The sequence below is a fragment of the Xiphias gladius genome, chromosome 21 (assembly GCF_016859285.1).
Source record: "Xiphias gladius isolate SHS-SW01 ecotype Sanya breed wild chromosome 21, ASM1685928v1, whole genome shotgun sequence".
NCBI classification, from domain to species: Eukaryota; Metazoa; Chordata; class Actinopteri; order Istiophoriformes; family Xiphiidae; genus Xiphias; species Xiphias gladius.
The window spans coordinates 4,566,554-4,593,573 of record NC_053420.1 but is presented as its reverse complement, the minus strand read 5'-3'; the positions used below and the strand labels follow the sequence as shown (position 1 = coordinate 4,593,573).

The window sequence follows — 27,020 nt, the reverse complement described above, 5'->3', positions numbered from 1 at the left end:
CCCACTGCTGGTTTCAACAGTGGGAAAATGGAGAGGGAGCTGTGTGTATGTGGTATACATGTATGTGTGTGTGTGTGTGTGTGTGTGTGTGTGTGTGTGTGTGTGTGTGTGTGTGTGTGTGTGTGTGTGTGTGTGTGTGTGTGTGAGTGTGGTTTAGGGGGTCAGCTATCAACCCTCCTCATCTTTCTATCAGTCTCCTTCCTGATTGTCATCTTTCATCAGTCTTCGCTCCGAAAAACATGACGTCATTTTCAACGCGATTGCACGTCTCGACACACAGTCATGTTTCACTTAAAGCGGAGAACAAAAGAGGAACTCTTCATGGATAAAACAGCAAAATGGGAATGTCTTTTTTTGTTGAACGGGGTCACATTGATTCAAAAATCATATACAAATGCCATATTTCCATAAAGCCATCCTACTTATTGATGTACAGAGATACTGGGGCTGAGTCCGTCCAAACTGATTGATAAATTCATACTGTCCTATCACCCAGCCCTGCTTTGCAGACTGGGACATTGCATCACCCATGACATGTACCGATCAACACAGGCTATTTCAGTTTGTCTGGTTATTTGCATAGTACAAATAGTACAAACTAAACTAACTTGCAAGAGTTAGTGTAGTTTTTCCATTTCCACGTTATGGCAAACATTGGCCCCATTCCACCTTGGACTACAAGACACTGTGAGCTGTATGTCAAGCATCAAAAATACGGCAAGATAGCTTCCGGTAAAACATATATAAAAACAACAACATCTACGTTAGTTCAGGCATCATACTACTGTAGGTTAAAGTACAAATCCTTTGTTTTTGTTTTTTTTAAATGTGGATAACAGAGGAAGAAAATTACTCTTCTTAAACTTGAATTTTTGTCCCGATGAAAGGCTTCTGTTCACCATCTCCCAGGCTTTCTGGAAGTAAACTGGCTTACTTGAATGTTCAGCATAGGCAGATTAGAATAGGAAGAAATAAAACACAGGAGAGCAAAAAAAAAAAAAAGATCCAAGAGGAGTATAGAGGAGAAGAGTAAAAGTAGACTGAACTGTGGTAGAGTGTGGTAATGTAATACAGGGGACTAGCACAGAGTAGATGAGTATAAAGTGGAGTAGAACAAGGTAGAATAAATAGAGTAGATCAGAGTAGAGGGGAGGAGAGTGGAGTGGAGCATTAGTCTAAATTTAGCGTGCTAATCCAGGGAACTCCCATGTTAAACTGTGAGTCCCATCTGGAACGCTAGCTATGCTAACGCTAACAGCGAGAGGGTCACAGAGTCCACTAAATACTAAATATTCTGGCCATGAAACACACCGTTGTACTGACGCTCAACAATACCACCAGGGTGCTGTGACCTCTGACCCATGACCCTCTGGTGATAAAGGGCTTTTCGATGATTGCTTCTTAGGAAAAAAACGATAAAAACTTTTATATTACACGCTTTTGAAAATGTCGTAGGTTTTAAGTTTTCTTCTTCCGACAGTTCCAGGCTGAAGGGCATCACATGTCTGGGAGCCACGGTGGAGATCCACCTAGACGCTGGATCAGCACTGAAACGTTGATTTCTCCGGGGAACGGATCACTTCGACATCGATCCCGTGAGTGCATACTGTAATAATGTCAGAAAATATAGGCCAATACATTGTCTGATTCTTTAAACCCAAATTTTAGTTTCATGTATAAAACATGAGCACCACCTTACAAAAGACGTGTTCGGGAATATGATCGGAATTAAACTGACTTCTATCGTGCGCTGTAGAGGGTTTATCTTCCACTGGTGGGCAGAGCTGAGTAGTGTAGTAATAAAATGAACATCGTGCTACTGCGAAGGTCACAGTTTTGATCCTGTCACTCTGCCTCCAATCACACTTCTGTGATTCATTGTTGTCACGAGCAACACTCGAGGCTGGCAAAGGCATGGCTGAACAGCTGATTAGTCATTTAAAGCATCACAGTCTGCTACGGCTTCAATTTAGTAATTACACATCAATAATGCTTGAAGAGCAGCTGCATACATCACTGGGATTGAAAGCAAACTCTCAAGTCGTATCCAACCAATCATTATTTACAGAAACCTAAGACATTGATGTGAGCTGCACCTTTTGTGGAGAAGTAAGAGAAAAGCTGGTGCATTTATTTTGGTCTTGCCTGCATTCAAAACAACTGTGTCACGATTTACTGCTGATCATACGTACCCTCCCTGCGCATTACTCTGGAAATGATGTATTGTTTGGATTCGCTGATTATGATTTACTTTCATTTTATGAATTTGTTTGTTATTTTTTCTAAGTTTTACATTCACAAATAAAAATGAAAAGCCACATTTCTCTGAGCTGGTCGTCTATATCAAACAACTAATTTCATCAATGGCTGAAAGAAAAAAAAAGACACCTGTTAGGTTTACACGGTTTTTATGTAATTATATTTCTTTCTTCTTGTATACTTGCAATATTTGTTTTAATAACGTTCTTTGAAAGAAGACGTTTTAAGGAGTTGACTTTACATTAGTTTGAGGAAAACTATTTTATCAGCACCGTCTAGTTTGCTATACAAACTCATCCGAATGATGATTTTTCCAGGGTTTCTTCCCGATGCATTTCTTTATTCGTCTTTTTGCTGACGTGTCAAATCTGGTTGATTTGAAGCTGAAATAAATTTAAAAAAATCTCCACACTGTTTATGTTAGTTGTTATGCACTTCATCAGCGTGTGGACTTTGTTTTCATTAAAGTATTCCTCTGTCTGACACCTGCCTGGAGGTTGGCGTTCCATTTCTTAATTCTGAAAGCTCTAATTTTCCGTTTCAGCACTGGTGACATAAAGTGAATGTAAACTATATGACAGCCGGACACAACATCTGCCCGATGGCAGGTGAAAAAGCACTCCGATATATTCTCATCCACTCCATTAATAGGCAAAAATTCAATCATTGTTCGTTTATTATGTAACTTTATTATCTTATGTTTCTGCTTATATTATTTCACTTCTTTTGAGAAAAAGACTGTAGTATTTAAGTGGTAGTTCAGCGTCTTAAAATGTACTTCTACAAAAATCAAACAGGAAACGATTATAAATAGCAATACCAAAGCAATATAACATTCATGAAGCAAACCCCTGCATACATGCAACCGGAGTGTCTTGTCCTGCCCATAATCAGAATAGTCAGAATAGAGTGACACATTAACACCAAGGGGAGAGTTAGGTTTTAAAATGTCTAAGAGTTTGAATGTTTGTGTTATTTCTGGTTTTCAATGTAACCACAAGCAGCAGTCTGGCTGTTCTTTAACACAATAAATGAAATAAATCAAAATTTAGTAGACGTCTGGCTGCGCTGACATCAGAAACATCGGTAAAATGGAGACAAAACACAGACAAAAATCAAATGACATACCTAGTGAACACACACACAAACACACACACACACACACACACACACACACAGCCATTACTGTTAACAATGGAAAAAGTGAGAGTCCGTGAACTCCTACAAATAAGACCAGAAATCTCACACACACACACACACACACACACACACACACACACACACACACACACACACACACACACACACACACACACACACACACACACACACACACACACACACCTCCTCTGTGTACTAGCTGACCTGCAGAGCATTCTGTCTGAACCATATGAAAATCAAACCTCATTATCAGCTGCTTGTCTGGCTCTGTGTGTGTGTGTGTGTGTGTGTGTGTGTGTGTGTGTGTGTGTCTCATTATAATTCTAGCCAGAAGGAGCTAGACTACCCGTCGTCTCGCACCCCCGCACACACAACAAACACACACATACACACACACAGTCCTACGTAGTCAAACACACACTCACATACAATCAGACCTTCGTTCGCAAACACACACTGTTCATTTGAATGTGAAAGAGAAAGGGAAGTCAGACAGTCGCAGAGGGCAGGTCACATGCAGTGGGCTGTGTGTGTGCGCGCTTGTGTATGAGTGCGAGTGCGTGTGCTTTTGTGTGTGTGTGCGCGTGTGTGTTTGTGTAATGGCTCTGATCCAGTGTGATAACAGACATAATAGTAATCATTAACAGTGTGCGCTGGGTGTATTTGTACACACCTGCACACATTCACATTAAAAGTAGTTACGGACGTTACCCAGTCAATGCCTTTTATCTGCCGCGTCAAATACTTCCAGAGTGCCCTTGAGCAATAGTGTCTAATTCTAAAATCTACATCAATAATCTATAGATAATCTATCTAGAATGTATTTTTTTATCTTGATAACTGTGTGATAAGAAATTCCCTGTAGGGCTGCAACTAATGATTATTTTCATTATCAAGTAATCTGCCAGTTTTTTTTGTCAACTTGCCAGTGAAGGTTGTCATCAGATGTCTCATTTTGTCCAACAGACAGTCCAAAGCCCAAAGGTATTCAATTTATTCATATAAAGAAATGTACAGATGTAAGAAAAAGCAACACATTCTCCCATTTGAGAAGCTGAAGCGTCAAATGTTTCGGTATTTTTGTGCGAAAAATGACTTGTGACCTTCGGCTGATTATCAGAATAGTTGCCAATTAGTTTTTGGTCTATTGACCAGCCAGTTAATCAACAAGCTCTACTTTCCTTTCTTGTGCTGACTTTGCTGTTTAGTTGTCAGGACTGAATATAGTATGACCGGTTAACATTTAAGACAAGGACTTTTTCCTTTTCTCCTCCTCATGAGATCAGTAAAGGCGTTTCAGTCAAGCACACTGAGAAAGAAGGAATAGAGTCAAAAAAAATATTCAAGGACAAACCTGTTATGTTGAAACGGTGCGTGCGTGTCTTAGATTAGTGAGTGTGAGATCAAACCTGCAAAAGGAGGGGGATGTGGGTAAATGGTTTTTTGTGGGTGTGGGTGTATGTGTGTGAGCCAGACATGTTGTCCCTGTCCAAACAGCGTTTTGCTGCCAAACCAAAACCAGATCAGCCGGTCCTTACACGCACGCGCACACACGCGTGCACGCACACACACACACACACACACACACACACACTTGGCTAGACACAACAATGTCTGAAAACTCTGAATGTTCGTCTGACCCTGTGTGTTGTGTGTGTCTGTGTCTGTGTGTGTGGGGGGGGGGCAAATCATTTCCAACCACTAATAAACAAACAATAGTAATAAATTGAAAGCACATCTAGTTGTGGCTAAACTTTACGTGAATTGTCTTGAAAACAGTTCAACATTATGAATAATGCTAATGACTTACATGGACACAGTAAGTGTTCAAACTCTGTGTGTGTGTGTGTGTGTGTGGGGGGGGGGGTCATGTGATTCAACAGGCTACTTTCACTTTGGTAGCATCTACTCAGTCTCACTGAAAGCTCTACTAACTCTACTAATATTTTTATATTAACAATGAATGAAAAGACATGTAGATGTCGTGACGCTGCTTCATGTGACGCACATCGTGATCTTCCATGACACCGACAGCTGCTGTTTGCTCCATCTCCTACTCATCTCTGTTTAATCTCTTCATTCTTTTCAATCTCTACTCTTAAAACATTACTTATCTTCTGCTACTCATCGTGTGCTAACCCATATCACTAGGAATTGCGACTTTTTATTTTGAAACAATCTTAGTGTTAGCGGGTAGTCTGTTGCTGATATCTCTTGAATTAAAACCATCTCCATCAGCTATAAATTGCTTTGTCCAGGGCAACATACTGCGACCATTCTACCTTGTACAGAGCACTTGGCCCAATTTTTAGAAGAGTTCGGAGAATTTATCTCACACCTTGTTACTCATTCTGATGGGATTCTAACTATAGGTGACTTCAACATTCACCGGAACAAGGTTTCTGATCCTCTAAGTAAAAGCCTTTCTGGCACTTACTGATACTTTTGGTTTCACCAAGTTTTGTGCATGAACCTACTCACTGCAGTGGTGACATGCAAAATCAGGTTATATCAGATCAAACTGATATGCTGGATATTGGCCTGGCCCGACAAAGAAACCAGTACGAACAAGTACAAGCGACCATTGACAACTGCAAGAACTTTGGTGTTACGGTTCATCCTACCCTCTCTTTTGATCAGCATATTAAAGACGTCACCAATACCTATGTAACATAGCTAAAATTTGGTCTTTTCTGTATATGGCAGATGCCGAGACCCTAATTTACCTTTGTATCATCCAGACTGGATTGTTATAATGTTTTGTTTTCAGGCCTGCCACTCGTACTAAAAAGACTTCAAATGGTTCCGAATGCTTCAGCTAGAATTTTAGCTAAATCCCAGAAAATCTGACCGCATAACACCAATTTTAGCTTCCCTTCATTGGCTCCCTATCCATCCATTCATGGTATAGAGGCGGTTGTGTGGCTCAAGTCTTATCTGTTAGCTGCACCTGGAAGGTGTTCGATGTCCTCCCATATCATATTCTACATTAATTTTTACAATCTATAATGTTGTCTTCCTGATTGTCCACACTGTAAATCTACTTTGCCCTATTCTGTACACATGACATCTACTGCATGTCTGTTAAGCAAATTTGTGATCTGTGATCTTTGCCTATATGAATAAATTTGACATGTAATGTGAAAGGGTTAACTTATAGTGATGAACCCCCAGAGAATTATCACATACTCTGTACCTTTACAGTTTTTTAGCATCTTCTAGCTCATAGTTTTAGAAGCTTCAGCAATAAAGCTTTTAAAAACCCATCGCAGACTAAATGTCCCACACCAAACAGCAGACACACAAAGTTAGAGACAACCAGGTGACGAGGGTGGGACATTTAGGGGAACATAGAGTTGGTGGAGAGCAAACAAGAGCCAAAAGGAGAGTGGATATTGGACTTAAATTCACCAGGTGGACGATAATGGGATGATAATGTTGCTCTCTGTCTGCTGGATATGCAAATACAAAACTGTTTGCTAACAATTTAACCATAAAAAGATTATCAGGTGCCAACAGGTCTTAGGTATGCAGCTTTAAACTACATACTGTGCACTGTTATCAGTCCACTATCTGTATGTTGCCGTCATCAATTCATTTTAGACTCAGAGTCTTTAGTATATAAATGTCATCTTCTGTAAAGTTCCATCATTTCATCTCAGAAAATCTTTCAAATGAAACAACCTGCAAAGAAAAAATGACTGTTTGCTAGAACTGGTCGTAATTCATGTACATGCTGTGGTCGCATAATATGTGATGAGATGTCACAAGTGGACATGCTTCATTTTAAAAGGTCAAAAGCCGAAAAGGTTAGTTTTCTTCAGCACACAGCATTAAATCAATACTGAAACAATTTTGGGTGCAACTTGTTTGTATCCTCAACCTTCCCCTTTGCCCTCAGAAACTGCAAACCAACAGCATAAATGTGAATGCTTTAATGATTCCTCTTTTTGCACGATTCGGCTGCCGTTGAGCAAGACACTGAAGCCTCACCTGCTTCACCAGAGCAGCTCAGTGGCCAACAGTAGAAACATTAGAAACACCTGGCTTTGAAAAGATCTTTTCTTCTTCAAAGACTCGTCTCAAATCAGCCCAGATCCTCACTTTATCCTCAACATGAATCAACTTGCCTTTGCTTTTGTGTCTTCACATTTGCGAGTGACAGAAAGGGAACCTCTACTTTAGACAAAACAAACCTCTACAGAAACCCAGACGAGACCATTGTTACAAAGCCATTCAAATGAAGCACAGCAAGGAAAGTTCAGGAAAATAAAAGGTAAGACTGAGTGAAAGGGGGGTTTCGTGAAGCAAAGTGAAAAGTGAAAATATTTTACTGTTGGAGTATTTCATGTTAGATTTTCAGGGGCTAATGTACCAAAAACAGAATTTCTGTGAGTCGGAAAAATTCTTGACGTTCTTCGCATGCAACGCCTGGCAAAAACCCAAAATACACCTGGGAAATATGTTTCTTATTCAATATCTGTGTGTGAGGGATCAAAGTGAATTTCCATGTACTTTACTTTTAGTTTACAGCTGACGGTGACTTAAGTTGTCAGCTCTGCAGCATCAGTGTCAGAAATGTTTAGCATGAAGGGATCTGTAGTTGGGTAATAAAGGCTTAATGGATGGGTGGATGGCAAAAAAAGCTGGTAAACTGGCACGGTGCCTCCAAACCACAAAAAAATATGGGCCTCATGTGTGTGTGTGTGTGTGCCACCTGGCAAGGCTCTCATCACTGAACAAGGTGTGGGAGGTTGTTGGACACAATGCGAGCAGCGATTGTGTTCCTGATGTTGCCAAGAATCTGCCAACTCAGGTGTGATGGGAGCTTTTTTTCAGGAAACGTGTTGTCTCACATTTAACTTCCTGTAACAAGACCCATTCCGCACTGTCCTGTTCGAAGGAAGGGAGAACAACTACTTTTTAAGAAGTTCCTACTTTCCCAATTGAATCATTTACTCCATATCTTCCTCTTCAACACACTCTCTAAAGATTCGCTTTCGCTTTCTAAAGCCTTGTGGACAATGTGCTCAACGTTTACAGGTAAACAATTAAAGTCTGACGTAATAATGGGAAGTTGTAACCCTCTCTCAAGGTCATAAATAGGAAAATTATTCAAAGTACAAACCTTGATAAGACACCTGTATCTGGTCAAGTTTGCAAGACTTAAATGTTATGTTTTTGTTCTTTTAAATTTTCTATTTTTGGCCTTGGGAGAGTGTCACACCTTTCCATCATCATCAGGTCTTTTGGTTCTCATGCTCATTTGGACTGCACATTCCAGGTTATCGCAATGACTTGAAATAACTGTGATTGGGTTAAGTTAATACATTTGTCGGAATTAGACACAACAGATGCTCAATTTATTGATTCATTTACTTTGGCCTTTTGAAAGCAGCAGAATAAAGTGTAAACACAACAAATGACATATTATCGCCTCATAATTCTTTTATGGCAAATGTGTCAGCAAACGAGACTATCCTCTTGTGAAAAAAAAAATCCATAGGTTGTCTTTGCAGGCAGGCTATTACAACTGATGGTTACGTTTTATTGTTAAGTGACCTCTACTGGCCGTAGTAATTATGATGGGAGCAAAGGGGGAAGTCTGGTGACGTAGTATAAAGAGTGACAAAGTCCGTGTCAGGAGGAGGTGGTTGTGGTGGATGGTTGACAAAACACAGGCTAACGATGTTCGTTTCTCGTGTGAAACTGATGGAGTAATCAACACTATGACTGTTCCACAGCATTAGCTGCGTGTTTATTAATGAAACCATGACAATTAAGGTCCCCTAACCTTAACAAAGTACTTTTTTTAACCGCAATTCAAGATCTTTTCCTAAACCTGACCAAGTAGTTTTTATACGAAAATCCGTTCAACAACCTTAACAGCATGTTTAGTACTGTTACCACAACGAAGAGGTCTGGTACGCCTGCCACTGGTACACCCCAATGGTTTGTAACCGAGGGTAGGGACATGTTTTTTTTAAATTGGAGCAAACAGCTGCCTATTTACACATCCAGCCGACATGGAGCATTCATTTGGAGTTGTGTTTGTGTCTACCTCATGACCCCAAGTCCTATATTCACTCTCCATTTAGTTCTGTTTTGGCTTCCACCTAGATTTAATAAAATTACCTACATCAGAACGGTTGTGCACACCTGTGCAGAAACATGCCCTACATTCCTTTAAATTACAGTCTGCAGATGGAAAGTAAAAACTTAGATAAATACATACACTACATACTTGTTCTGCCATGTTAGGGATGTCTATAGAGATTTAAACCCTTTGTTCTTTACAACCAGTTGTAGTGGTCAGACATGGGTAAGAAAACAGCCACTTGCCCTTCTACTCCCACAAAAAAAATTTTACGTGAGAAAATTGTGTGCATCCAGAATAGGTCTGGACTGCAACTAAGGATCATCTATTAATCTGTCAATTATTTTTACATCAATCCATTAATTGTTCAGCTTATAAAATGTCAAAAAATAGTTAAAAACTGAACTTCACAAGAGCCCAAGGTGATGTCTTCAAACTGCTTGTTTTGTCCAAGCAGCCCAAAACACAAATATATTCCACCACGTGCGGCCTTACATCACTGTTTTCCGAGAGTTAAATTTTCCCAGTCAACACTATTTATAGGACCAGTATTTTCTGTTTTATCCACTTGAAAAACTCATGAACTGTGTAAAAATGTAGGCTTACTGTGAACAGAAGGCCAAAATGAAAAGAATGAACATTTATTGGCGTCGGTCATCAGAGATAATGATATTGTCAAGAACTCGCAATGAATGATATCAATATTAATACGTGTATCAATATGTGTTTCGTGTGTGAGTTAAGATTGAATCAGAGAAGGAGTATGCCTTTTGATTCAAAGTCAACTCACCTCTTTTCCTCACCTTCAACTCTCCCGCACTTTGTCCCGCTGAATGTCCACATCTATTACAGAAAATATTTTGTAATTTCCCAACGGTAAAAATACTGTCAAGACGAGTTAAATTACAGAGGAGGCCAGTGAATATTCACCACCTCCCCCTGTAATGTTAATCTCATCCAAAAAGGGCTTTAGTGTGGATTTAGTCTTGGCCACAAGCTGAAGAAATTGTCACTGTAACTATGGTTACTTCAATTAACAGCATAACTAATCACCATGTGTTTTTGATGTGCACATTTTTACTCACCTTTTTGCCCTAAAACCATTAAAAATCCCATCATTAATGTGCATGTAAAGTTGATTACAGTGTCTGTGTTTGTTTTTTCTAGCCTATTGCTTTGTCTAGACACACCGTAGTCCAGCGTCAGTGTGTATACGTGTATGTGTGTGTGTGTGTGTGCGCGCGTGTGTGATAATCAGAGAGGGTTGTTGTCGCTGAGGTGGAGCTTTGTTCGTGTTGGGCTGGATGTTTATAATAAGAACTGCATGTGGATTGTGCCTGTGTGTTTGAATAATTGAATGTATAATTATAATTATTAGTAAAATAAACAGAAAGGCGGAGTCAGAGTGTCGTCTGTGTGTGTGTGTGTGTTTTGGATGCAAATTATGTGGTCCCAGCTGTTTCCTATGGGCCAGAGGGCAAAGTGAGGCAGACACAGTCCTCCCTACAAGTCTGTGTGTGTGTGTGTGTGTGTGTGTGTGTGTCCGTACGTGCACGCGTGGGTGCGCGCGTAGGGGTCAAGCCCACGGTCATGGACATCTATGTCATGTGTGGGGGTTGAGACTGTGTGCATGTGTTTTGCAGACTGAAGCACCTATTGTCTAGACTAGGTCTCGCAGCCAGGACCAGATCGACTGTGTTTTTGTGACGTCTCGGCTTTTACCGTCTCCCGGCGCACTTTGCGGGAAAACTATGTCACCCACAGCTTGTGACACACCGTGATGTAAGGTAACAGAGCAGCGTATCTATATCACTGTGTCAGGAAGATGTCAGCATAACTCATGTGACTCTGCACATTCAGTTAAAAACATATTTTCTGCCACAATATGCACAATTTTCAGTTGTGTGAGCACAGCATTAAACTGTAAGGAAGAGTACTGAACTTCAATAGGTAAAACTTAAGTTTGTTTAGTTGCCAGCAGTTGCAAGTTTTTATTAATGTACAATGAATAAATATAACTTCTCCTATGAAGACATATATGGTTACAACTTTGTTTAAGTATATTGTCATTCATTGTCAGCCTCCACTTATGGGTGCCAAAAGAAGGGGTTGTAGTTGTTGACAAATACATCAATAAATCCTTATATCTGCTTACAACTACATTGTAGTGCGTAATAAACCCAACCATTAAATGTTTATATAGTGCCAATAAAAGCTAGATGAAGGCTGGGGGGAAGAATTAAAGTCTTTTCCTTCCATATGTTTTGAGAGCAGTAATAAAGTGAGTATCAAAAGCTGGCACTGAAAGCTTGGTCAGATTATTAGGCTTGTTTAGTAATTTAGTAAAACACATATTTCCTACTCTGAATCAGAAAAAGAAAATCTAACTATTAACTATATTATATTTAAGCAAGGCAGTCCATTTACTTTAGTCAAGCAGTTTGGCATATTTTTGCTGCATGAAGAAAGGGTTAAAAAATGTGCTTGGATTTCCTGAACCTAGGAATCAAAAACGTTTTGTGTTGGCAATGATTTCGAACATTTTTAGCCCTGAGAAAGTGTAGACTCAATATGCAGCGTATCTAGAATCAGCGCAACTGCAGGCCTGATCTCAGACTTTGTCATCTGAGACTTTGTTGACTGATAATTAATAATGACGATAGTGGAGCAATTCAGCTATCAGTCTGTCAGTCAACTGTCACTCAGTTGCTATATTACATACAGTAACTATTGCCAGCATTGTCAGCAGGTAATGCTTGATTACTCTGAAGTAACAAATCAATCAGTAACACTTCATTAATGCCTCACACACACACACACCTAAACACATTTGCACTCTATAAAACAAAAAAATGAAATGGAATAAATCACTGCGCTCAATAACTTCAGTAAGTGTATGAAGTTTAAACATGCAGGTTCACATTTTGTTGACTAGACAGAGTGTGTTGTTCACACAAACAATGACATAATTAGCTGTGAATATGAGGGATACTGAAAACAACGACAAGTAAAAACTGCACTCTCGACTGAAATATTACCGAGTAACACAGAAACACGCGCACATGCGCACGCACTTCGAAAACAAGACCCCGTTCTTGTGACAATGAACCTTTCACCCCTCCCCCTCCGTGCCTTCTCCTGACCTGACCCCTAACCTTTGCCCTCCCAGACACCCAGACTGTCTCGCGTCACCCTCTCCTCTCTGCAGATGCAAAGCAGCCTCAGTTTCATATGCAAAAAAAAAAAAAAAAAAAATCCTCCATCCACACATTAAGCTTTTGCACACATGAATATCTGAATTTCTAATCGCAATTATATGCTATACTCATGAGTGTAGACTGAGTCACTCACGTAGATCTGTTCAGAGCTGTAGAATGGCATCTTATGACTTGGCGTACATGTTGTCTATATCAGACTTGCACACACACATACATTTACAAAAATAGATTTGTTTAAAAGGTTACATTTCTTTTAGGTACAATCTAAAATAACCTCGCTACTTTCGCGATGAAAGATAAAACATTAAATTCAGTTAATTAAAAAAGAAGAAGAGATGGTCCTTCAAGGAAAATAAAGAGTCACTTAGAAGTGCAGGTATTCTTAAATGTTAAATCGTGCAACGTAAATAAAACGGCTTGGAGTGTTAGAAATAACTACCAATTTTTCTTTTCAGTAATCGTTCATCCAGCTACTTGTAAATGACAAACATCTTCTGTGAAGAGAGCACGGCTCTTGTTTTGGTTCAGACTATTTTATGAAACAGGGTTTGTTTTCCATGTCAAACCACAAAATTACACAGGAGCACATTCTGGTTTAGACTAATTCATGAAAGACGAAAGACATATTTTTCATATCACACACTGCGGTGACTCAATCGAGGCTCACCAGTTAAACAGGCACATGTGTATGCATTTAGTACGAACAGATCACAATGGAGGGCCGTCCTGTGGCTCCGTTAACGCTGTTTAGAAGACTAGAGAGCTAAACAGTTTAACCTGGCTCAGACTAGTTAATGGACACCCTTTTCAACACATTCTACACAGGAGACTACATTGATGTTATGGCCCGACAATGACAAAGCAACTTGAAAAAAAACAAAAAACAAAAACAAAACTCAGTCTCACAAAAGAAGATACAAATTGCAAAACTTACGATACATCAGATCTTTTTCTATATTACTGATGACAGTTTTGACTGTTAGAGGACTATAAAAGTATAAAACATGTATAAAAACTAAAGGTACATTTTAGATTCAGTGACAAAGCATATTTAAAAGACATTTAAAAGATATTTCAAACAAACTTCTCTTAACAGACAGATTTATATCCATGATCTATTCCACATCAACAGGTAACATTAAGCACTTAAAGACAAATCATTACTGTTTCAGACTAGTTCACAAATGCCCAAAGACACTTTATTATCTTTTCTTTAGACATAATGGGATGTAAATGTGAACATTTTGAATACTAGACGATCCTATGCCAACCTCCTCTGATGCAGACTAATTCATGAGAAACAGGACACTGTTTTTAAACTACATAAACAGACTACAGTTAAAGTATTTAGAATACCAGACAGCCTCAGACTAATTAATGAAAAACAAGAGGCGATCTTTGCCACGTTGCCGCATGACACTCTCAGCATATCGCAAGCAGACAATCATTACCCTTATTTATAGCATAGCCTCTTGGTCCTCAGACAGTCTCTGTATGGATTTATTCACACAGCGAGACAGACATATAGGGCCGGCTCTGACTTCAGACTAATTAATGAGACAATATGAGACATATGCAGAACACACACACACACACACACACACACACACACACACACACAACCCCCCAAAGTGACGATGACCTTGACCCCTAGACACACAGGCTGCATGCATCTACATATATGCATGATAAGACCATGCTGATGACTTTTTTTTCTGGTTTCTGTGTATGTGTCATTGGTGTCTAGACCAAGAAACAATGAACAGCTGAGAGACTGAATGAAAGGCATGAAGGAGGCAAAGAGGAAAGGAAGGAAGCAAGGAAGAAGGATGTAAGCAAAGGAGGAAGGAAGTCAGGAAGGAAAGATTATGATTTGGCATCGGTTTTAATTACTTGAACTTATTTTTCTGAGAAATAAGGATTTTTCTGGCGGTTTGTCATGGTGGATGGCTCAAAATACTACAATGGCTATGAGCCTCTGCCGCCACTGCGGCGGAGAAGAAGCCAGTCAGAGGCACAAATCAGAGCAGTAACAAATTCAAAACATTTTGCTGAGAACAAAACGAGGCACCATAGTTATTGAATTCATCCGAAGTTAACACAGAATTTAATGCTGCCTTCATGTAATATCGTTTCCAGTGGAAATGACAGTAATAATTCGGTGGAAATAAAAAGGTTGATGTCAGCTTCCAACTTGTAATTCCGGAGATATGAGGAATCTCTGACAACGATATCCCCCACAGACATGCCAACCTACAGTTGGGAAATGGCTGCAAATGTACCACGGCTGGCACTTATATCAAAATAAGATCCAACACTAATACAACCGATTCAGTTGATTTTATAGGAGCTAAACACTGTTTGTTTGTATTTTTGGTTTCACTTGGTAACAAACTGCTACAAATACATACCGCAAACAAAAGTAGCTCATTTAGACTACAAGGTTCGCACTAGGACTGACCACGTTGGAATAATCTGTCAACACTACCGAGTCGGGATAAGGGGTATTTTTCCTGTTCTTCCCATTCTGTTGACATTGTGTGAATGCAGCATAAAAGTGGATTGATTTTATATGCAGATTATCTCTTCAGTTATAATCTTCAGCTTCCATCCACCATTAGCATAATTTTAAACCGGTTCTTGCCAAAATGCATCTTAGGAGTCGTAGCTCATTCCGCACGGGAAGATTTATGTACACAGGCTTGTACCTTTTCTTTTTTACTCGATTTTGTAACTCAACATACTAATGTTTTGTGCTGATGATTCAACCAGGAGAGTTCCATGCACATCCAAACAATAGAAGTGCTCCAACTATGAGTTGAGTAATATTGTCTATGGGGAACATGATTGGGACTTTTTATTTCTGGAACCAGGAGTGCCTGAAATAGGTCTTTCCACTTCACATCTCTAAAATGAAAAGGAGGAAGGAGGAAAGCAAGGCAGGAATGAAGGATGGAAAGGAGAAAGCTAGGAAACCAGGAAAGTACATTGTCAGCACGAGCCAAACACCTGGGCAGGGAAACAGGTAACGCCCTTTCATCCATCATAAGCTACTACTGATGTGCCCTTGAGCAGGGTGCTCAACCTGCAACTGCTCCACTGAGACTGTGACAGCATTGGACAACTCCCAGTGTCATTTGTTATATGGAACTGGCAAACAAAGAGGAAGCACTTGAGTCAACTTTCGGTGGATAAATCATTTCTTCGAAGACAAATTACTGTCTGTTTATCGTACATGAGGTTTAAAGGGATTCTGTGTCTGGGACGCTGCCAGCTGTCAATCACAGAAGAAAAAAAAGAAAAAAAACACAAAAGGCAGAGTTTGATCCACAAAAGCTTCACTAAACACATAATATCAAGCTCTGTTCTGTACTGCAAGAAAAGGAAAATGTACAACTAAATCTTTGCTATAATTTTACAAATCCTCCCTCAACTGACACATCACGTGATTATACCAGAAGAGTTCCCAAAGAGGTAACAAAGAAACATACACACACATACACAGACAGAGAGAGAGAGAGAGAGAGTACTGAGACAGCCAGACAGAGAGGTTTACATAATAAGTCTAGGAGGCCAGCCAGAACAGGCTCAATCATTTAATTTCCATGAATCACTGAGTGAGAGAGAAAGAGAGAGAAAGACAGAAAGAAAATAAGAAAAGCAATCAATGAGAACTAAAAGGCAGAGACAAGAAAGACAAAACACTGCCTGATAACTGTTGGCCATGTTTAAAAAAATATGACAGAATTGAACTCTCATTTCATTTTTTGTTCCGCTTTTGGAGGGCTGTTTTCTCATGAATTTGTCGAAGCATACTGTCTATCCTTCAAACGGCGCTCATATCTGATTACATTAAACCCGTATAACTCACAATAATATCAAAGAGAGCAGTGTGAACGAGCAAAGCCTCTGTGCCTGAATTGATGAAGTCGACTCCTGTCTTTTTTCCCCATCGCTCGCACTGTTCCCTCTAAGCTACAGGGACAGCGCATTTATGACAGTTCTATCAGTTAAACGGTGTAAAAGTCGTTTCTGGTACAGCTATCATGGTTTAGGAGATCAAAGACAAAGCTGCATGCAGGTTGCCTCAGGATGCAGTTTTGCACCACAAATACGCTGTCAGAAGTGGGATTGGGGAAAAGGAAAGTAGTTCTTTTCCCTGCTGCTCTGACTGATTCACGAACATCATCTGTGTCACACGGGAGCTGCAGCTTAAACAGGATGGGGAGAGCGATTTTTTTTTTGTACCGACTGACACATGACAATGACAAAATGACACGACAATATCAAAGAGGGATTTCAGAAGTGAGACCGATTTTTTTGTCAAGCTATAAATATAGTAAATACAGTTTACTGCTCCTGCTTTTGTACAAAGAAGAAGTGGCGAGCTGATGTAGTCTCTGGGAAAACAAACTGAAATGGTGGTGATGTAATGTCCAGAACAGTAGCTAGACATTTCAAATATGGTCAGAAAATGATCTCATGCAACTCTAATGTAGCTTCAGTGACTTAACAGAGGAGAAAATCTGTTTCACTGTATCACTATAATCACAATCCCAAATGAAATCCCACCACAAACTACAGTAACAGCATTGGTATAGCTGGTTCCATTTGAATGTGGTACAGGTTGATAAAATATCTGGATTCACTAAGCTCCACGAATAAGAAATCTTTAGCCTGTCTTTGTTCTGGTTTTATTAACAATGTCCAAAACATTCAGGTCGAGTGGCCCTCTCATTTTTAGCCAACGATGATTGTTCCTTCCGTCGGGTTTAACTGACGAAAGTTAAATTAATGCCAAAAGTTACTTGCCAAAAGGCCTGCAGGCAGGTGTCTGTTCTTGGTGAAACACTGGGAGGTTAACGAGAGCGCCTCTCACCAAGATCTCTGTAAGATAGAGAGTGGAAGTTATGACATCCCGTCTGGGCTGTCCCTTGTTCCACTAGCATGTGTAACATAATGACATCCACTATGGCACTTACTTTTAGAAACTGAAACCTTCATGATCTTAACAAGGTTAAACCACAATTACTTTGTGGGCATATTAAAATTTACCAACGCAGCAGTGCAGGTAGTTGCGTAAATCCATAAAATTCACCAGAGCGCTCTTCTAAAGTAATTTTTCCTGCTTTTTCACAGTGATGTCTGCTGTTAAGAACTTCTGCAACATCCCGTCCTCTCCGTGCTTCTCGTTACAGACATGTCTGAACTGAACCTGGGGATTTCGGTTTCATTTCAGCTCTCTACTGAGAGTCCACAACGTGTTTTTATACTGTAGCTCAACAAACCCAACAAAGCGGCGACTTGTGAGAATTTCCCAGTTCAACTTTCATTCATACGATCCATAATTTAACAAGTTCAACAGTTAATCAACATTTAATACTTTCTAGTGCTTGTCTCATTTTCAGGTCGAGTCCGTATGTTATTATTATTTCTTTTTTTTTTAACTTCATTAACCAGTGCTGAAAGCTGAACCCAAATGGACATATCAATAAGAGATTCCAAACGTATCAGTAATCAATGGGTAGATTTATGCTGGATTCAGACTCGATAAAATATCAAAAACCGATGATACAACAATGAAGTCAAGAACTTCCTTCATATTTTGATAATGTGTGATCAGGTAGGGGTTCGGTGTGTCTTGCTCATGGGTACACAGTTTGTTGCAGGGATCAAACGTAACATAGGATATAGTTATAGGACCATGAGTCAGAAGAGAAAGACAAACAGTCACAGCGTGTCCTTCCTGTTGCAGACACTACAGTCACTTCCTGCCCACTGAGGAACACTCTGACCCGTTTCCTCGAATTCAGTAACAAAAATAAATGCCATTACCCTCCAGCTGAACTCACACACACACACACACACACACACACACACACACACACACACACACACACACACACACACACATTCAGACAAACATCGTAGATAACATTTATGTTGGCTACAGGGGCAGTCTGTGGAGGTGTTGATGTTAAGACGACCAGACATGTAGTAACAAATGTACAGGGAAACCAAGCTGCTGGTAGGAAATCATTCTTATGAGATGATACCAGCAATGACTTCAATGGACACACACACACACACACACATACACAGGCCTAGGCTGTGAGTAATGCTGATGTCATGTGCTTTGACTAGCGGGCTCTGCCACTCAGAACAGATGTGTATTGCGTGTGTGTGTGTGTGTGTGTGTGTGTGTGTGTGTGTGCTCTCTTAGATGTCAGCGGGTGTAACAGGTATACAATATGTAGCCCTACAATTAAAACTTCACAGGTCCAGATGACGGAGGATGTGCAGGAGAGAAACAAAGACAGATTAATGATAGCTTAAAGTGAGTCAAGCTCTCTGCAACTCCTTCGCAAGTCTGGGAAATCCTAATTTATCTAAATTAAATATCTTGAAAGTACTCACTTTTACAGGTGCATGGGCTGTACTCGATAATATTAATAGATAACAACATTAGTAGTGCGCCCTGGGGCTGGCCTTTTCCTAATGCAACTAGAACTTGGCTAGTTTGGTTGCTATTGTGTTTTAGCTAAATTGTACATTAGCTAAAAAGTTGCTAGCCACCTACTTTTGCTTGGATACCTGGATTAGCTCATTACAAATACGGGTTATGTTTTCCTTTGCATCTTCATTTTTGTTGTTAATCAGATGTTTAAAATATTTTAGGTTTGGCTGTCTGAAACCCAGTGACAGGGTAATTAGTATTTTGAAAATGTGAACCTAAGGGAAAACCATTTGCTTCTCCAAAAGCATGGATTGAATTTTGCATGTGGCACTTAAAACATTGAAAACTTACATTTAAAAACGGCAACTTCTCTTTACGGAAACGTTCCCGTTTATCCTGGATAACAACACGCTGTCAACGGTTTTTACAGGGACTACTTATTCAGTAGAAAGTAGCTCCACAGAAAACTATCCACAGTGAGGTGTTTGCGCTCTCCAGAGTAACGGTGACATTGTTTATGGATGTACATTTATTGTGATGGAGGCAGAGATCTCAGAGACAGATGTGACAAACAAAACCAAAACTATGTTCATGGCTAGGTACCGTTAGAAGGAAGTGAGTGAATATGTTTTCTTTCTTTTCATTGAGATTAAATGCCCCTTAAAGGCAGCTTTATCTTACGTGGTAACTAAAATCATATTGATATCTGTTATAAAATAAATAGATAATAAATAGAGCTTTTTTTTTTTTGCCAGATGGGTCTTTTGAAGAAGAAAATAGGGAGCCCCTGCTTTTTTATCCGGTCTACATCGTCCTTTGATCAGTTCATCTCAAGTGTATAACGTGGATTATCCTGTGTTGTACTTTCCTACTCTCTTTAATCTTTCTCGTCACACTCCAGTGCATACTGGCTGGTACAGCTGAAACCTTAAATATAATCTTAAATATAACCTTGTTTTGATGGTTTTCGTTGTTTGTTTTAATAAAGGTGAAGGCTTTGTTAGTTTCAGAATCTAAGCCCAAAACTTCTATCAACTCCTACACAATTTTCAGTTCAGCAGGACGTTTCTTCCATTTTGCGTCTTTCTGCAGCATTTCTCTCCTCTCTCTTTCGGCCTCACTGCCCCTCTCTCTCTCTCTCTCTCTCGCTTTGACACCTTGTTCCTGTTTTCCAGATTTTCACCATCACTCCTCTCTTTCTTTACTGTCTCTGCAGTCTTCTCTCTCCTCCTAAGGTTTATCTGTTTCCCTCCATCTGCCTTCCAGACTAAACATCATGTCTGTTCTCAGACAGAGGAATCGTGTGTGTGTGTCTGCCTGCATTCTTATCTTGTCTTTCTCCTACAAGTCCAGGCAGTTATCTGTACTGTACTGTACTGACTGATCGTTATTGCTACTGCTAACTATTAAACACTACTATTGTTAGGATTCATGTGGAAATACTTGTACTTTTGGTTGAGCTAGGATCCTTATATCCAATTAATAGCATTCTAAAGGTCACAGCATGCAATGATATTTTAAACAATACCATGCTTCCAACTCTGGGGCAACAGTTTGGGGAAGGCTCATTCCTGTTTCAACATGACAAAGCCTCCATATGGAGGTCAATAAAGAAATGTTTTTCCCAGTTTGTTGTGGAAGAACTTCGCTAGCCTGGACAGAGCTCTGACCTAAACCCCATCCAACACCTTTGGGATGAACTGGAAGGCCGGGTGTATGCGTTTCTCTTTTTAAGACCGCTGAGAAAGTTTTCCGTGTCACTGGAAGGTATGAGGCAATGATGGGATGATGGGATCGACAGCATCCTCCCATTTTGAATAACTGTGTAGTTTGAAAACACTTCAGCACAAGACAGGAAGCGTCTGGACAAAACAGTACGCGGTATATCAGAAATCGTAGGACGGGAGCTAACGTCTCTTGCTGAAATCTGCACCACTAGATTAAAGAAAAAGGGACACAAGATTCTTCATGACTCATTTCAACCCGCTAACCATGTTTTTAACTTCCTCCCCTCTTTTGAAAGACCGGAGAGTATCAGAACCAGGGCAGCAGGTTCTGCAACAGTAATTACCCTGAGGCCATTCATGCCCTTAATTCCTAAATCACTAATGTGCTGCTTTTATTCCTGTCTATAAGACAATGTAAGGTATGCGGCCAATACAATGGTTTGTCTATAAAATGTCAAATTATTAAAAAATACTTGTTTTATTCTACCAACACTAATATTCAGTTTGCAGTCTGCAACGATTGGTCGATTGACAGAAAAAATAATCAATAATTATTGTAAAAGTTGACTAATTGTTTTAAGCCATTTATTGTTTTTTAGCAAAAATGCCAAACATTCCCTGGTTCCAGTTTCGCAATTGTGATGATTTGCTGCTTTTCAATTGTATGGGATAGTAAATTGATTGTCTTTGAGTTTTGGATTGTTGTCCAGACAGAACGAGACATTTAAAGACAGGCTTTAGGAAAAAACTGATTAGGAGACAGTGTGATTTCACAATTTTTTCAAATTAATTGATACTGTAAATGATCATTAGTTGTGGCCCTAATTCAGTGTATTATCACAAATGTCAGTTATTTTTCAGTAGACTCGCTGATCCATTAATTAACTAATTATTTCAGCTCTTCTACTATTACTGCTACTTCTAGCATGGCTACTAATTAAAGCTGCAACAATCAATCAATCAAGTGAATTGTTGATCTGCGGGAAATGCGGCAAATTTTTGCATTTTACTTTTGGTTCGGGGCTGTTACTCTGACAAAAGAAGACATTTGAAGACAACACATTTAGCTCTGAGAACTGGGATAAGCTTTTGTCCGAGATCTTTTACTAATATGACTAAAAGAAACAGGAAAAAAATATCAAAGCTTCTACTCAATAATTTAGCGATCGATATCACAGATTGTTTTCTTAATTTTTCTGTAATATCTATTTTTGCATAGTCTTTTCCCAGCCACTGAAGTTTTGGTGAGGCAGCCCCAGAGGTGTAGTAGTATTTGTTTAAGCATGACGCACGCACACGGTTAAGTTGTGGCTTGTTTTCGAAGGTTACGTAACCACGGTTCCTACGGTTGCAAATTTATATATATTAGTCAACTATAACTGACCGCACGATCAAATGTTAGACTGACTTTATGAATAGTCTCGTCATGTTGAGAATATCACGCGGCAATTAGCCACTGTTCTAGCTAAGTAGTATTAAACGATACCGTGGATGTAGAAGGTTGTAATTAGCGTGGCATTAAGCAACACAGGCGAATGTACACAAGTGGTTTTTGCACAGGCAGAGGTCTGGCTCATCGAGTAGGCGCGGCTGTGAAAACACAGCTAAGCTAAGCTTTCATTTCCTGCAGCCATGGTGGATGGAGCACAAGCCGTCAAAGTTTCACAGGCTAGCTCTGTAATGTTTCTTCGCGGATGCATCACAAGTAGAGGAACCGTCAGAGGAGTGAATGATGACAGAAAGGATGTTCTTCTGGCTTTTCATCTTTACCTGTTAACGTTAACTAGCTTAGAAACGCAAACTGATTTAATTCACTCAAAGGCTACCTGCAGCTTTTAAGGTGGAACGTTTTCTTGCATGTTGTGCATCAATCAGTAGCTTAAATGTCAATATGACAACTTTGACCATTCCATTGGCTTTTTTTAAAATTGGCTCTCTTGCATGACACACGCTTCGGTGACGGCCGGATCTTCAAGCGTTTAAAAAAAAAAAGAAAAAAAAAAGTGTTTTTCAATTTCAAATCGGATTATGCGAACTATGAATATCCTATTTCCTCACTTGGGTCCGGCAGCATTACACCTATGGTCAGCCCTGCTGGTAACCTCAGCCTGACACACACACACACACACACACACACACACACACACACACACACACACACACACAGCTTTCATCTACAATGACCATACAGTGTCATGACTGTATACATGATCACTATGCTTGTCCCCGCCGAGTGTTAAACCCCTAACCCGGGAAGGTTTAGGGCCTTGCTTCACCAGACAACACACATGAAAGCAGACGCATATAACCATACACATACACAAAACGCAGGGATTTCCCGGATACGACCACACACACACACACACACACACACGCACACACAGAAACGCAGGCAGACGGCTAGACAGACGTCTGGCTTTGCTCGACATGACGAAGCGACGACAAAACTTCCAGCTCCCCCCGTTTCCACCGCGAAAAACCAACCTTTTCCTCCAATATCCAGCTTCCAGAGTCCCCCGCGGTAACTCCACGACAGTTACAACACACTTCAAACCTTATATTTTACCGTTAAAACCCCAGATAAAAGGTAGATTTTTTTTTTTTTTTTCCAAATGAAGTATGCTGAGATCAAAAGCAGACAGCTATGACCAAACCAGCCCTGGAACCCGGCCGAAAATAATCACCGTATTTGTCAAACTTCGCTCTTACAGGGGGGGGACAAAACAGCTCAAAAACAGGCTGAAAATCATATTAATGAAACAAAACAGGGAGGGGGGGGGTGGGGGTTATTGAGTTCGGCTTGGCGGAGAGAAATGGGAAGCTTGCGGTTTTGGGTCAAGTTCAAAATCAAGCGTTATTAATCACGGAGGAGAAAACTTAACGTCTATTAATCAAGCTAGCGATTGACTAGTTTGCGTAATTTCATATAAGCTGTAAACGTCTAACGGGGAAAACACAAAACAGTGTTGTTGATGAAAAAAAAACAAAAAACGGTGACTGTAATGTTAAAAAGACCGACTTACACACTAAAACTAACATTAAAACCATTCAAAATTAAGGAGTGAGCAGGATCTGTGAGTTAAAAAGGCAGATACATGTCAGTGAAACACAACCCAACATCACCAATGCTAAATATTAGCTCTCCACAAACTATAAAATGTTGCCAAAATAGAAGAAACTTGGCGATTTTCCCTTTTCTATACTTATGAGCAGGTTTAAGTCTGAGCCGATGAAACCAAAACTGCTTCGTTGACTTATTCGTCCAAAATAGTTTAATTGGAGCAGGACGGCCGCCGTTCAAAGGCACAGTTAAGGCAAAAGTCGGCGAATTAGACACAGAAAAAGTCACGAAAGGCAAGTTACTCACTGATTTCCATGCTCTGGAGGGAGGTGTAGCGCTTGCAGTTACAAGTACAGGAGACATTGGCGGCGGTGGCGTTTAAAACACCCATCAAGTTCAACATTTAAAGCCTCCTAAAATCAGACATAAATACTCCAGAAGAGGCAGACAGAGGAAGGGCCGGAGAAGAGAGGGCGATCGGAAGAAGGAGAGGAGACCAAAAGCCACACCAAACTCCAGCCAAAAAAAATCCTCCCTTTTCTCTTTTCTCTCCAGCCTCCTCTCCTTCCCCTCCGGTCCGTCCGTCCTCCTCCTGTCTCGGTTCTCTCCACCTCCTCCCCGCTCCGGTTTCTCCTCCTCTTTCCCCCGAAATCTTATCTCGTCTGTCTACCCGGCTATCTATCGGCTCGCGGTGGAAGTGTGGGTACGGCCGTTGAACGCAGTTTCGGACGCCGCTGAAACGTAGTTTCGGCCGGTTTAAATGCCTGGTTCGGTCCGTCGGAAATCAGCTTCAGTGGTTCCGTGTTTTCCGCCGAGTGACCGGCGACCAAACTGCCAACGGACGTCTGTCTGGTCCTGTCTGTTTCTCCCTCTCCCCCCTCCCTCTCTCTCTCCCTCTCTCTCTCTCTCTCTCTCTCTCTCTCTGTCTGTCTCTAGGGATTTCTCAGTCTCTCTCTCTCTCTCTCTCTCTCTCTCTCTCTCTCTCCCGGTGACACTGTCTGTGTCTGTCTCTCATTTCCAATTTCCACTTGCTTTTATGGCACACCGCGGTCTGCCGAGGCGTACAGACGGGGGAGACAGCGGGTGAGGGGGAAAAAAAAACCAAAGATGATGAGATCTCAGGTGCTTTTTATTTTCCTCAGCCCCGAATGAACAGATTCACCCCAGAGGGCTCAACGATCTGCACAGGACCTTGAACGAGACATTTACTAACTGTATTATGGCATATAATTATAATACAATCATTTTTATAATTATCATTATTATTATTATTATTTACAGTTTTGAATTAATGGATTAAAGCGTAAGGCTGGAAGTAGTCTATATTTTTCTGAATTTCAACAAATCCTGTGACAGGACCAAAACCTGTTTTATATCAAACTGTCTCTCAGTAGTTTTTGTCTTTCCTGCTGAATTTTTTTTTTTTTTTTTTTTTTTTAATGTGTCACAAATATATATTTGTATTTTCAATAAAAGTCTGGGTAACTTCTTAAAACAGCCAGGCATTGCAGTTTTCACGAGTTAATAGTGGATGCGTTAGGGACTAACCGCGGGCTTTGGATACACAGGCAATACTTGGTAGAAGAAGAAAGCCATCGCTGGTTTTTCTTTTTGCATTTGTTGGATTTGTTGATCTTCACCTCTCTGAACTCCTTCCTGGCTCAAGAGGGATTAGGATTATTCCTTTGAACTGACAGTAAACACATCAAATGTGCAGTATAGAGGAAAAATATGTTTTAAAAAAAAAAATCTTTTGTTGTAATCTTCAAAATATTTACCAAGTTAACTGACAACGACACACTCCGGTGACAATGCAGAATCCTGTGTTTTCCTGCCTCAGTATTCGGTCTCATACTTCTCAAATTCACTGCAGATCTTGCACAGAGAACCCTACGCCTTGATAAGCAGAAAGGAAAACATATGAATACGGAAACTAAAAAGCAGAACAGAATTAAAAAGCTTGGGTGTTATATCACATGGTTCACTGTAAATATGTAAATTGAAAAAGTGTGTCTGCGAAAGCTGTCCTCGCAAGAGATGTAATTAAAAGCAGCTCCACGGCACACCGTAACTCCTCGTCGTCACGCATGTTGACCGAGGTGATTGGTAAGACAGCTCATACCGATCTGAGACAATAAATCACGGTGCCATTTGCTCGTCTACCAGCTACTGCAGCCTCTCAACGTGTAGGACGAAAAGACTGCTGAAGTAGTTTTCTAATGCACAAGTACAGCCGCCACACGCATCTGCGCATGCGTATAATAATTCCTGCGATATCATAACTGACCTCAGAACGGCGCAAGATGAGTTAAGGGCGGCGTGACAAGCACACTTGTCTGTAGCTAGGCTTAGCTACAGCTAGTCACCCGTCAAAGATCCCGGGATTAGCCAGGATGCGCGTGCGCTAACGTCCCAAAAAAAGGCTGCTCCCCGGCCCCCCTCCACTTGACAAGCCCCAACACTTTGTGAATGGGACGCAGAAACGTCCCATGAAAATGACAGAAACGACCAACCCAACGGCTGCTAGTCAGCCTAGCCTCCAGAGACAGTAGCCCGCTGCGGCCACAGGAGGGCGGTAAATTACAAGGTGAATGCAAACAAGCAATTTGTGGTCACACGAAGAAGTAAGGAGCGATATCGCGTCCACTTCGGTATCGTTCTAATTGAAGGTAGGATTTATTACAGGACTGTTGTATTAGACTGCGTTAGCTTTCGCTAGCTGTACCTAATAAACTGGCAACTGCTGAGTTTATATTGTAATAGACATTATCTAGAAAATAAAGGTGATTTGTTATGGTAGGCAGATATCATTGGGCTCATTTGTTTGCTCTAACATTAATGAATTGTGTGCAAAAATGACTATTATCGAGGTACTTTGCTAATAGTTGCTCTTGAATTGAGCGTTGAACGTACAAATAACTGGTTTACGCTCCCAGCTTAGCTGATTTGTGCTCTCAAATGAATGAATCCTGCATTCAAACACTAATTTTTGTGCCCAGTTTTTACATTGTTTACATTGTAAATTGTGTGTACATAATAA

The 27,020-nt window shown here is 40.3% G+C and overlaps 1 protein-coding gene across 1 annotated transcript in view; it reads right to left on the bottom strand.

Moving 5' to 3' along the window:
* Positions 1-24,824, bottom strand: part of pmepa1 (prostate transmembrane protein, androgen induced 1) — a 43,208-nt gene extending 18,384 nt beyond the window's left edge. The window contains exon 1 of the mRNA XM_040159326.1: positions 24,287-24,824. Coding sequence (XP_040015260.1) covers positions 24,287-24,383 — 97 coding nt within the window. The 5' untranslated portion in view covers positions 24,384-24,824. The remainder of the gene's footprint in view (positions 1-24,286) is intronic.
* Between the last annotated feature and the right edge of the window lie 2,196 nt (positions 24,825-27,020).